The sequence below is a fragment of the Aquarana catesbeiana genome, linkage group LG03 (assembly GCF_042186555.1).
Source record: "Aquarana catesbeiana isolate 2022-GZ linkage group LG03, ASM4218655v1, whole genome shotgun sequence".
Classification (NCBI taxonomy): domain Eukaryota; kingdom Metazoa; phylum Chordata; class Amphibia; order Anura; family Ranidae; genus Aquarana; species Aquarana catesbeiana.
This window is the reverse complement of record NC_133326.1, coordinates 88886195-88898877: the sequence shown is the minus strand read 5'-3', so window position 1 is coordinate 88898877 and position 12683 is coordinate 88886195. Positions and strand designations below refer to the sequence as shown.

Below are 12683 nucleotides of genomic sequence, written 5' to 3'. Positions count from 1 at the left end.
AAAAAATAAAAACCACAGAGGTGATCATATACCACCAAAAGAAAGCTCTATTTGTGGGAAAAAATTACTTAAATTTTATTTGGGTACAGCGTTGCACGACCACGCAATTGTCAGTTAAAGTAACGTCGTGCTGTATCGCAAAAAATGGCCTGGTCATGAAGGGGGTAAACCTTCCGGAGCCAAAGTGGGTAAATTAGGGGTGCCACGCCTGGTGATCTTTGATCTCTTCCATGTTGTCTAGGTAGATTTTCACCTCTCAAAGGTTGCCTACCCCTGCAATAAAGAGCATCACTTAAACTCCAAACTTTCTGCATAGCTGAGTAAAATGCTGCCATTGTCAAGGTCAGTTGTCGGCATCCAATGGCTGTTTTTACCTACTCTATATACATAAAAATATTATAAATGTTTTTGTAAAACGTTGGTTGTAGATTTACTGAACATTTAGAAAATACATTATTTACATTTAAATATTGTTTTATGATTGTTTTAAGTCCAATAGCTTGGTTGCTTGTGCACAAATAAACACACTTGGATTTATTATGATTTATAGTTTACAGTATATATTTACTTGCAATCAGCATATTACAGCAAAAACAAAGAACATTTTTATTAATTTAAGAAATAGTGTATAAAACATTTATGGCGGTTGTTTAGCAATTCATTAATCTGTGTGATCGTTTTTTTTCTACTTTTCAGTGAACAGCAATAAAGAATAGTTTTATTCATAAATATTACTTTATGTTCAAGTAAAGAAGATTAAAAATTGAAAGTAATTTAAACTCTAATGCCCTGTACACACGACTGGTTTTCCCATCTGAATAAACTCTGAAGGTTTTTCCGACGGAATTCCGCTCAAGCTGTCTTGCATATACACGGTCACACCAAATTCCAACCGTCCAGAACGCGGTGACGTACAACACGTAAGACGGAACTAAAAAAATGGAAGTTTCTGTCGGACGTTCCGCTCATGTGTACACGGCATAAAACATTTTTTCAAGAATTAATTCAGAACAAACAAATATATCATACATTGCATAGCAAAGTATTTCTTAAATCATCATGTTTTCAAAAAGCTAGCTCCAACTCTCTCGCTTTCCTGAACTTCCTGTTAAAGGGGTTGTAAACCTTCATGTTTTTTCACCTTAATGCATCGTTTGCATTAAGGTGAAAAAACACCTGGCAGTGACCGGCCCCCCAGCCCCCCAGCCCCCCTCATTTTACTTACCTGGGCCCTGGAACTTGACCCAGCATGGGCGTGCTGTCTCTCTGCCCGGGGTTCTCGTCTCTTGATTGGATAGATTGATAGCAGGACAGCCATTGGCTCCCAAGGCTGTCAATCAAATCCAATAATGAGGGGGGACCGAGTCATACATTCGGCGGCTATGGACGCCAAATGCTGGACTCGGGAGCACGCCCGTAAGGTAACCTCCTCGGCAGAGCGCTTCTCCTAGGGGGTTATCTGATGCAGGGAGGAGCCGCGAGAGCCGCCCGGGGGACCCCAGAAGACCAGGTTCGGGGCCACTCTGTGCAAAATTAGCTGCACAGTGGAGATAAGTATGATATGTTTGTTATTTAAAAAAAAAAAAAACAACCCTTACAATCACTTTAAGTACAAAAAGAGAGACTGCAATCTCCAGCAGCTATCCATATACTATATTGGAGAAAGGAGGAGCAGGGGAGTGGCTTGCCTTGCTGTACCTGCATGTTTGTGGAGATACACACTTCTTACTTGAAATGATTAGTGCAGGCAATGAAACCAGATATTTATTTTATCAGGACATTCAGCATTGGCTCTGTCAAAATCTAAAGCCTAGTACACACTATGAGTTTTTTTTTTCGTTCAACCCAGCAAGTTGAATGAAAACAACTGTCAGCTCCGGTCAGAGCTCTTGTTCTAGCTATGCAAAGTTAGTATAGTGATCTCCCCTGCTGAGCTGTTGTGTTCTGACAGGGGGACAGCCCAGAACAAACCGATCAGCGCTCTCTGCCATTGGTGGAGAGCGCCGTTTGGGAGTCGGTCAGCTGCTGATTTTCCAGCATGCTCGTCCAACAGAAGCCGGACAAATGGCTGGCTTCTGTCGGACAGGGGGACATATACAAGGGTCAAATGTCAGCTGTTTTTTTTTTTAACTGGCCATTTTCTCCCCATATTCGGCCCACAGGGCTTAAAGCAGGGATGTCCAACCTTTTAAGCTTAGTTAATAATCACTGGTAAGGATAATGTACTTATGTGAGTATTAAAACTTAATTTTTTGTAATTTTTTCTTTTTTTAATAAAAATAAAGATGGCAACATAAAACTAGTGTGATATTTGACTCTGTTTTTGATAAACAAATCAATATCTGGTTTGATGGATGTAGTAACAATTCTCAATGAATTCTCAAGGTGCTCATCACATAATTGGTTCTCATTTTGCCCTTCATGTGCTTCATCCTTGAAAATAGTTGCTCACAAATATACGTGCTGCTGAAAACTGATGACAAGAATAAGGTGTGATTGTGAAGAGTGGGATTTTTTTCTTTGAGAAGATACAACTTATAAAAGTCCAGTAAAGAGACACTGTCAAAATGTTTCTTTAGCTGCATGTGTTGGGTTTAAACACAATTTTTACAAAGAATTCCCATAAAAAAATCCATATTTTTTTAATAAGCTTACGATTTTATGTAGGGCCACATTCATAGCCCTGGTCCACATTATATGCATCCTTTATCAATTTTTTTTACCCCTGAGGAACCCTTGAAATAATTTTCAGGCACTCAGGGAACCCCCCCACTAAAAAGGATTATACCTCCAGTCATTAGTGTGCTTAAAGAGGAACTGCAGTCTGCTCACATAATTGGTAATAAAAACATCTTTGCCATTCTGAAGTTTCCCTCCAACCACTTTGTATATTATTTTATATATACTGTGATTCTGTACATGCCAAATATGCTGCAGAAATCTCCCTCCACTGAGTTTGGTTGCAACCATTTTAACTGTGGGCAGCTGAAGCTGCTGCCTGTTTACTTCCTGGATTTACACAGACACACAGAGACACACCTCCACCTCTGCAGCTCTCATTGGCCCTCATATGACTCACCCCCCTCCTTTCCTGGCAAACTCTCAGGAGAGTGAGAGAGAGAGCTGTGCATGATGTCATAAGCCTAGGCTTTTTACCAGACAAGAAACAGGAAGTGTATAAGGTATTTACTGGCAGAAAAGAAATGTTTTACTATTCAAAGTTAAAACAACAAGGGCAGAAGATTTAATAGACGGAAAGTTGACAGAATGACTGGAGGTCCACTTTAAATACATATAATTTTATTATCATTATTATTATTACTAACAGTGTGCTTAATCCAGTACATTACTGTGCTTAATGAGTTGAACAAAGGTTTAAATAAAAGAATACATAATGTGACATACCTAGCACACACCCAGGGCAGGCAATTTTATTACCAAGATCCTCCAAAATTATTTTCAGCAGTATTCATGATAAATATAAATAATAAAAAAATCATAACTGCAGATAAAAAAAGGCAGACAATACAAATGGTGGCATCCTCTAACATTAGGGGTGAGTATAGAACCGACCCTTCACATTGGTGGTTAGTAGAAAAATTGCTCACTGAAATTGATATAGATGGGAGATCATTCTACTCTTGCTCATTGCTCAAAGAGCCCCCGGCAACCTGAGGAGGAACCCCTAGTACTAGACACTGGATGAGAAACACTGCTCTAAAGGGTAGGGTTACTTACAGGGCTTTTCGGATACTAAAAGGGAAAGGTAAAGAGATTGATGCCTATGTATGATGATGAATGTAAACCTCATGATAAAGAAATACAGCTTCCCACAACTATTTTTTGTTGCTGCTTCAGGAGTTCTAAGTAAATAAGGTAATCTGTAATATAACTGCACATGGAACCTTCTTATCAGATTAGAGTTATATGTATACACCTATGCAAGCACATATCTGTCAGCATGGAAAAATGTAATGTGGGAACAAGCACTTTGCTCTACAAGCAGTTGCTCATAGCATTCCATAAATTTGATCCTTTGGCTAAGGTCACTTCAGAGCTTTCCCTGCATTTAATGAGGTTTACTGGTCAGAATACAAACACCAGATTGCTAATGACACCAGCTGGTAAAGGAATCCATAAGGTCCCTTAGTAGTGCTCTTCCATAGCCCATACTCTTGCCATCTTGACCAGTGGTGTGAATGAGTGCAGGTCACCCGCTCATCCTCACTAAGCTCCTATCAGTGAGTAAATAGAATAATAGGCGACTGAATACACAGTATCTTCTATTAATGGCAAGGAATTTGGCCTTATTTGTGCACTGTGCCATGATGAGGGGAAAATACTAAACTTAACAGTTCAGTTGTCACTGACTGAGGTTTTCCCATTGTGAGATTTCACCTCTGGACAGTGAAAGCAGTAGAAGTACAGTGATGAGCTTAACTTACTGTGACTCTGCTCTTTTCTCCTATGAATTGATTGTCTCCTCCTGTTTCTTATTCTTCTTACACTCCATCTGTGCTGTACAGGGATTGCAAGAGGCTGATCCAGGTATTTACACTGTTTTCATTTAAAGTAGAACTACTGCATATACATTTTATTTTATTTTATTTTTTTCTGATTTTTTTTTTTTTTTTTGCCATCTGTGTCCCATTGGGGAGATTTTTACCTTTACTTGCTGTCCCATTGCCAAACAGGAAGTGAAAGGAAATCCCTGCAAATGAAACAGAATTCCTTTGGGCTAGGTGACCAGAACTAGTGTCCCCATTGGAAGATTTCCCCTCTATTACATTTCTGGGGACAACCCAAAAGTTGTGATTTTCTTTTACTTTCAGAGTGGTGGACATGTGCGTTTTGTTTGGGGGGTTTAATTAACTAATTAATAATAAATAATAATAATAGTAAAACGTTATTATTATTATTGTTATTTATTATTATTATTATTAATTTGTTACGTTCCATTCGTTTAGATATGGCATTCCTTATTTTGGATAATGTGTAACTTCAGATAAATTTGTTACATTCACTAACAGCCAAATTTGAAAGGACATTCCACTACCTATAATTTAATAGTTAGTAATAGTTAAGATATTATTAGTTAGTTATTATTTCAGATTTTCAAATTTTTGGGTTTCCAATTTTCGAATTTCCGAATTTTTGATCTTACGAATTTACGAAATTAAAGAATTTTGGAATAATTTACGAATATTCGGAAAAATTTGTTAAATAGGTTTTCGTTATAGTGGATATTTCCGAATTAACGAATTTGTTGAAATTCAATAAAAAACAAATTCAGAACGAAACAAATTGCACATGTCTAGTACACAGGATAAATAGAGATTATGAACCTCCCTAACTGGGGCACAGACAGTGTTTAAAACCAATAGTTATTCTAATCCATCTCCACTCTATCCAAAACTTAAAAAAAAAAATGTGCTTTTAGTTATACTTCAAAAATCACATTCAATGATGTATTAATGATTACAGAACCTGAACAGGAAGGCTGTGTTCCCTGTATGCATTTTAAGGTTGACTGAAGTGTACCGGTAACAAATAAAGTGGTGGGGTTGATTTACTAAAGACAAATACACTGTGCACTTTGCAAAGTGCAGTTGCACTCTGCAAGAGCAGTTGCTCCAGAGCTTAGAAAATGAGCAAAAGCTCTGCTGACTTCTATCATCCAATCATGTGCAAGAAAAAATGCATTTTTTTTTTATTTTTCTTGCATGTGATTGGGTACTTTTTGCAAAGTGAAGCTTTACCTCATTTACTAAGCTCTGGATCAACTGCACTTTGCACAGTGCACAGTGCACAGTGCACAGTAGTAACAGTTGCCTTTAGTAAATCAACGTCAGCGTCTCATATCCAAGTGTATATTGCAAGGCCTGGCTTCCTAGGTCTGGATTCATAAACTCTTGGCTGAAAGCAATAACATTAATAACAGAAAAAAAAAGAAAAAGAGCTAGATAACAAAAGATAGGTTGCATCAATGCAGAAGCCGTTCCACAGCCTTGTGGCTTCCAGTAACCCTGAAATACTGAATGTTTATAGCTTCACAAATTGACCTCTCTAGCAAGAGAATTGATGGCAGTGCATCATACATCTTCTTCTAAATGGCAGACAGCATCCTACTGCAGGGAAGATATTGGCTTCTGACAGTAAAATCATTTGAACACACAGTGAATTTTAATGGTATTGATGCTTAATCATAGTTATTACACATTAATGCACGACAAGACTAATTACCTGCATATACCTTTGTGACCCAGTCTATGGTCCATTAGTGCTTCATTAACAGGGTGGATTTATGTCTGAGCAATTAAGGGCATTATGATTATCCCCTAATACTTTTATATGGGAGATTGAAGGTTAGGAATAAAATACTAATGATTGCCTTAAAAAATATTTAGTTTTTTATTTTATTTCAAGTTTTAATGCAAGTAATTAGGTATATCACATATCAGTCACAATATGCCCAATTTAATATGAGAGGAGATAGGCTACTTATTTACTAAACTAATTAATATAGCTGACACATTCTTTTTTATCCAGTCCTTTGAAGATAACATTAAACCATTCACATCAGTCCCTCCCCACCGAGAGCTTACAGCGTAATGTTCCTGCTAGAGTCACACAAACGCACACACAAAGCATGACCAATCTGGGTGGAAGACGTTTACCGTGCCAGTAGGTTTTGGAATTGTGGCAGAAAACCAATGTACCAGGGGAACATGATACAAACATGTACAAACAGCATATAGAAACTGTCCTTGTGGGAATTGAGGCAATGTTGGTTTGTGCTATTTGCCATTTGTAATCCCACCATTCCCTGAGCTCAGTTCAAACAATATTTGAAGCCGATTATGCCATATTGGCAAGTTCATGCTTTTCACAGTGATAGGTGTTAACATCGTTATTTATGCTATCTTGTCCATTGTGGTGATGAGCTTCAATGCAGAGGATGTATATGTAAGCTCCAAGTGTTCCACCAGCCATTGGTCCAATCACAGGAATCCACCAAAAGTTATTTCCAGCTCTGCATTAAAAGAAAAAAAATAGAATGGTCATTATTAATATTGAAGTTTAGGTGTGGCTTTTGTTTGCATAGGTACATTGGTCCAGCCTAGACCTGCCTGTGTCATACCTGGTCAGTCTCTGTGGAAGCAGGAAATCACTTTAACAGGCACCCCTACTACAGTGATCTCTGCAAGCGTCTGGTTCCCATGCTGAGTGGCTGCCCTTCTGCTTAATGAACACAGGGCATTGCATTTTCTCGTAAATGCAAACTATTCTATGATTGGACAAGGTAATTGTGACAATGCGGCTAACAAAATGGCACCCACTGCTGAGTGAATAACCCCTATCTTCAATAGGCAGCAGGGCAGCCAATTGGTATGGAACTCAGAAGCTAGCTTGTGATTTGTTTAAAAAGAGTGCCTACTACAAAGATTTTCAACTTCTACAAGGATCTGCCAGGAATGGCATATGCATATTTACATTGGTCTAAACCAGGGGTCTCCAAACTATGGCCCTCCAGTTGTTCAGGAACTACAATTTCCATAATGCCTAGTCATGAGTTTTACAATGGATCATGGGACGTGTAGTTCCTCAACAGCTGGAGGGCTGTAGTTTGGAGATCCCTGGTCTAAACTAAACCATGTAACAATGCAAAAAAAGCCATACCTAAACTTTAGCTTTAGAGAAGACTACCAGACAATATCAGCACAGTTCTCTATAAAGGTAAGACTGCAAGCTAAGAAGACTACATAATTTTATTTGCCGTGGCTGATACTGGTGCATATACTGTATATGTGTTTATATATTCATTATAGAATCTATAACTACCATAAACTGGAATTCTTCAAATAAACAAAAACTGTGCTAGACAAGACTTATTTTAAACCATTTGATTTCCACTTGCCTCCTATGACTTCCAATACCGTCTCTTTGTTTGCAACACCCAAATTTATCTCTCTATTCCTAATTTACTAATTGACATATCAGTACAGACATCACACCACATTCTAAAACTCAGTCTTTCTAAAACTGAGATTATAATATTTCTTACCCTATGTCCTCTCCCCTGACTTCTCTAATGAGATCAATAGCACACCTATCAGTCCTTCCCCACATGCCACGGTACTCTCTTGGACTCTGACCTTTCCTACCATCCCTACATCTAATCACTCTTCAAATCTTGTCACAGTCACCTCCAAAACATTTCCAGATTATGCCCCTTTTTAACCAGTGACCCCCGCCAAGATACTTATCCACTTCCTTATCTTCTCTGTCCTTGAAACTGCCTCCTTGTTGGCCTATCCCCCTTCAGGCTAATATCAATCCTGCAAGACTCAGTTACATTAGTGTCTACCACCCCTTTCAGCTATTCCTTCCACTGGCTTCTGCTTACCCAATGAAAAGAAATTCAAAATACTAATACTACCAGTTTTTCTCTATGTGCCCTTGCATTGAACTATGCAGATCAATGCAGTTCGAAGGTGATAGTGTGAACAAGCCCTAGCATAAATCACACTTGTTCACGGTCTGCATCCTAAAAATTCAGCTACCAGTAATAGGTTTCTAGAAGAGCTGAAGTCACCCAGGTGTTCTGTACTTTAAAATGCTCCAAAGATGTCTGTATGCAGGTATTATGGCAAGGTCTCCTGCAACTGTCACAGTTTCTGCTTTTGCTTCTCTCTTCTCATGGTCTTCTCCTGCACTCTCCCTAAGAGACAAGTCTTTAACACTAACATACACTGCCAGAAAATGTCTGTTGGACACCTATACCTTTAAGGGACGCTCCATCTCTTTTTATCTTTCAGAGCCTAATTGTTTACATGCACTTGGTCTACATCAAAATGGCCACTGTGGTATAAATTATGGACATTCCAGCTAGGACTCCATGGCAGGATTACAGAAAAAAAGGCTGCCTTGTTTTAGTGCAAATCTATGAAACAGTGAAAAAGAGACGAAAAAACCCCACACACAATAAAAGCTAAATTTGTACTGGCTACATGATTATTGGGAGGACCACTCATTGGCAGAGAGTATTCTGTCTTCTAAAATGTTTACTCCTCCCTGCTGTGTAGTAATTAACCTGCCAATTACTATTAGGGATGGGCCCGATGTTCGAGTCAAGCGTAAGAACAACAAACAAACATATGGGGTGCTCGCAGGACGTTCGCCCACTGCAATGCATCCCATAATGCACTGCGAGATTGCAGTGCATTGAAGGCTGCACCTGACCTGTATGCTTTGGCCAATCACAGCGCGATGTACAGTGAGAGCCATAACTGGCCAAAGGCAGGGTGCTATGTCCCACACTATATAAGGCTGCTTACACGTCAGGTGTGTATAGTGTGCATTAATGGAGAAAGATTAGGCAGAGTAGTTAGTGGATTGAGCATGCAGTCAGTGTAGAATATATAATACAGTGCAGTCAGTTCAGGGCCGTCTTTAATATTGATTGGACCCTGGGCAAACATTTTCTTGCCCCCCCCTCTATGCAATTTCGCTCTCCACCTGCCTACACACCATGGACTGGGGTGGTGAGGGGACCGATCAATAGACAGAAAACTCCTAGGGATCCTAGAACTCCTGGGATCAGTGGCATGGCTGGGGGCAGGGAAGAGTGTGATCAATGGCAATGCTGATTTTTTTACCACCCAACACTATAAAGAGGAGTTTCAACACTGGCCATCAATGTAATAGGGGTTTACACTGACCACTAATGTAATAGAAGCATTCACAGTAACCACCAATTTAAGGAGGGATTTATAGTGGACACTAAAGTAAGGAGGGCCTTCACACTCGTCACTAGTGTGAATAAAAGGATTGTACCCCAAGCCCCAATGTAATGAGAAGATTTACAATGACTACCAATGTAAAGGAGATTTACACTGACCACTAATGTAATAGGAGCATTTACAGTGACCACCAATGTAAGGAGGGATTTACACTGACCACTAATGTTAGGGCACTTTCACACTGAGGCGCTGGGGCGTCGGCGGTAAAGCGCCACTGATTTTAGCTGCGTTTTACCGTCATTTTAGCAGCATTTTTCGGACGCTAACAGGGATCTTTTAACCCCCGAAAAAGGTTTAAAAGTGCCCACAAAGCACCGCTGCAGCACTGCCATTGAATACACCACTCCTAAAGCGCCTCAAAGATGCTGCTTGCAGGACTTTTTTAAGCGTCCCTCCAGCACACCGCTCCAGTGTGAAAGCCCTCGGGCTATTTACATATGAATGCTGTCACCAGTGGCGTTGCTAGGTCTGCAAAAGATCTGGGGCTAGAGCCCATAGCAGTGGTCACCAACCTTTTTGCAGGCCTGGGGCGGGGCACGCCGGTGATAAACAATTTTTTGCGGGCAAGGGCTGGTGTTTCAATCATCCGGGCACCATGGTTGATATGGTGTCAGGGTGATCAAAGCTCATTGTTTCTATTGTTACATTCTAATATATAATGAAGTCGTTCAACTCAACATAATGCAGAATCAGTGGGCGTGTCACTTGCCACATCTCCTGCCACCAGATGCAGCTTGCCACTGTCACCTGTCACCAGATGCAGCTTTTTAACTTGCCACTGTCTCCTGCCACTAGATGTGGATTGTCACTTGCCATGTCGCCTGCCACCAGATGTGGATTGTCACTTGCCACATCACCTGCCACCATTTGCAGATTGTCACGTCACCTGCCACCATTTGCAGATTGTCACTTGCCACCATTTGCGGATTGTCGCTTGCCATGTCACCTAACCACCATTTTCAGATTGTCACTTGCCACGTCACTTGTCACGTCACCTGCCACCATTTGCAGATTGTCACTTGCCACGTCACCTGCCACCATTTGCAGATTGTCACTTGCCATGTCACCTGCCACTTGATGTGGACTGTCACTTGCCACGTCACCTGCCACCATTTGCAGACTGTCACTTGCCACTTTACCTGCCACCATTAGCAGATTGTCACTTGCCACGTCACCTGCCACTAGATGTGGGTTGTCACTTGCCAACTGATGTGGATTATCACTTGCCATGCCAGCCAGTGCCACCAAATGTGCATTGGTGGCAGGCTGGCAGCACTGGTCCATTTAGTGAGGGCAGGAGAGCGGAGATGCGGGGCGGGCAGCGAGAGATGATGTAATCTCTCTGCTCCCCGCCGCACCTCCGAAATTGAAGAGGCCCGTGTTCTGACAAAATGAGCACCTGCACTGTGAGGGTGGAAGAGTGCTGATGTGTGGTGGGCAGTGAGAGATGATGTCATTTCTCTGCTCCCTGCCGCACATCGCTCCCACATTGAAGTGGCCCGGCTGTGAGGGCGGAAGAGTGGTGACGTGGAGCAGGCGGAGAGAGATGATGTCATCTCTGCTTGTCCGCCTGCTAATCTCTCTCCTCTCATCCACCTCTAATGCAGCCCGCCCGTCGCAGCCGCGACCCGCTGGTTAGGCACGGACCCTGCAGCAAGAGACTCGGGGCTATGGTCTCCAGATTCGGGGCTACAGCCTCAATAGCCACCCCTGGTGATGCCTATAGCCTTCGCTATTTACATATCAATGTCGGTTATTTACATGTAAACACAGGGTCTGCAGGTGAATCATCTGTACACAACAATAGAGCAGAGCTGGGCAGCATTAGTAGCAGCACTTCACACTGAGATATCGGGACACAGCACGGACTGGGGAATTTAAACCGGGATAGTTGGCAAGTATGAGGTAGCTGCTTTGGGCCCCAGAACAATGACAGGGCCCAGGGCAGCTGCCCCTTTTGCCCTGCCTTAAAGACAGCCCTGAGTCATTGTAGTGTATATAATACAATGTAGAGTATATAGTGCAGTCAGTGTAGTGTATATAAAGCAGCGCAGAGTATATAGTGCAGTCAGTGTTAAAGGGAGCTTCCAGATTTCGATAAGCCCCCCTGCCCGCAGACCCCAACAACCACAGCCCAGGGTTTTCAGGAAGAGGGCCCTTGTCCTCATCAACATGGGGACAAGGTGCTTTGGGATGGGGGGCGCATGTGACCTGGTATGGTTCAGGAGGAGGGGCGCTCGCTTGTCACCCCCTTTTCCTGACCTGCCAGGCTGCATGCTCAGATAAGGGTCTGTTATGTATTTTGGGGGGGACCCCACAATATTTTCTTTTTTAATTTGGCCTGAAGGGGCCTGATATTGAATGGGGGGGGAGCTCCATGCCAATTTTTTTCTTTTTTTTTTTTTAATCTGTTTTGCCGGGAACCGGCAATACATTACAGCCGCGAGCAAGTTTAAATTACATTTTTTTCTTTAGAAATGTCATTATTGTTGTGGCATGTTCTATACATTGTACAGATGCACCACTTTACAGGCAGATTAAGATGACCCCCCAGGCATGATATTTAAAGGAATATTTCATTTTTATTGCCAGGGTTGACGGGAAGAGGCCCTTGACCCCACCCCAATTTTTTTATTTTTTCAATCCATACCAGACTCAAAGGGCCTTTATTGTTTTTGAAAATAAATAAGCTTTTTTTTTTATTCCATAATATTTTATTGGTAAAAGAAAAATAAGGTTTACATTGCCTTTAGTTACAGAAAATGAGGCATAACAAAATATTCGACAACATTGACATTCAAAGCTAACAAGCAGTAATTCTTGTAAAAAAACCTTTCTCCCGCTAACGGTGGTATGGTGGACACTTATAGAAAACATGAG

At 41.2% G+C, this 12683-nt stretch overlaps 1 protein-coding gene across 1 annotated transcript in view; it reads right to left on the bottom strand.

Moving 5' to 3' along the window:
- Positions 1-3283: 3283 nt before the first annotated feature.
- Positions 3284-12683, bottom strand: part of AQP9 (aquaporin 9) — a 56355-nt gene continuing 46955 nt past the window's right edge. Inside the window, exon 6 of the mRNA XM_073618809.1 lies at positions 3284-7033. Within this exon, the coding sequence (XP_073474910.1) occupies positions 6859-7033 (175 nt within the window). The 3' untranslated portion in view covers positions 3284-6858. The remainder of the gene's footprint in view (positions 7034-12683) is intronic.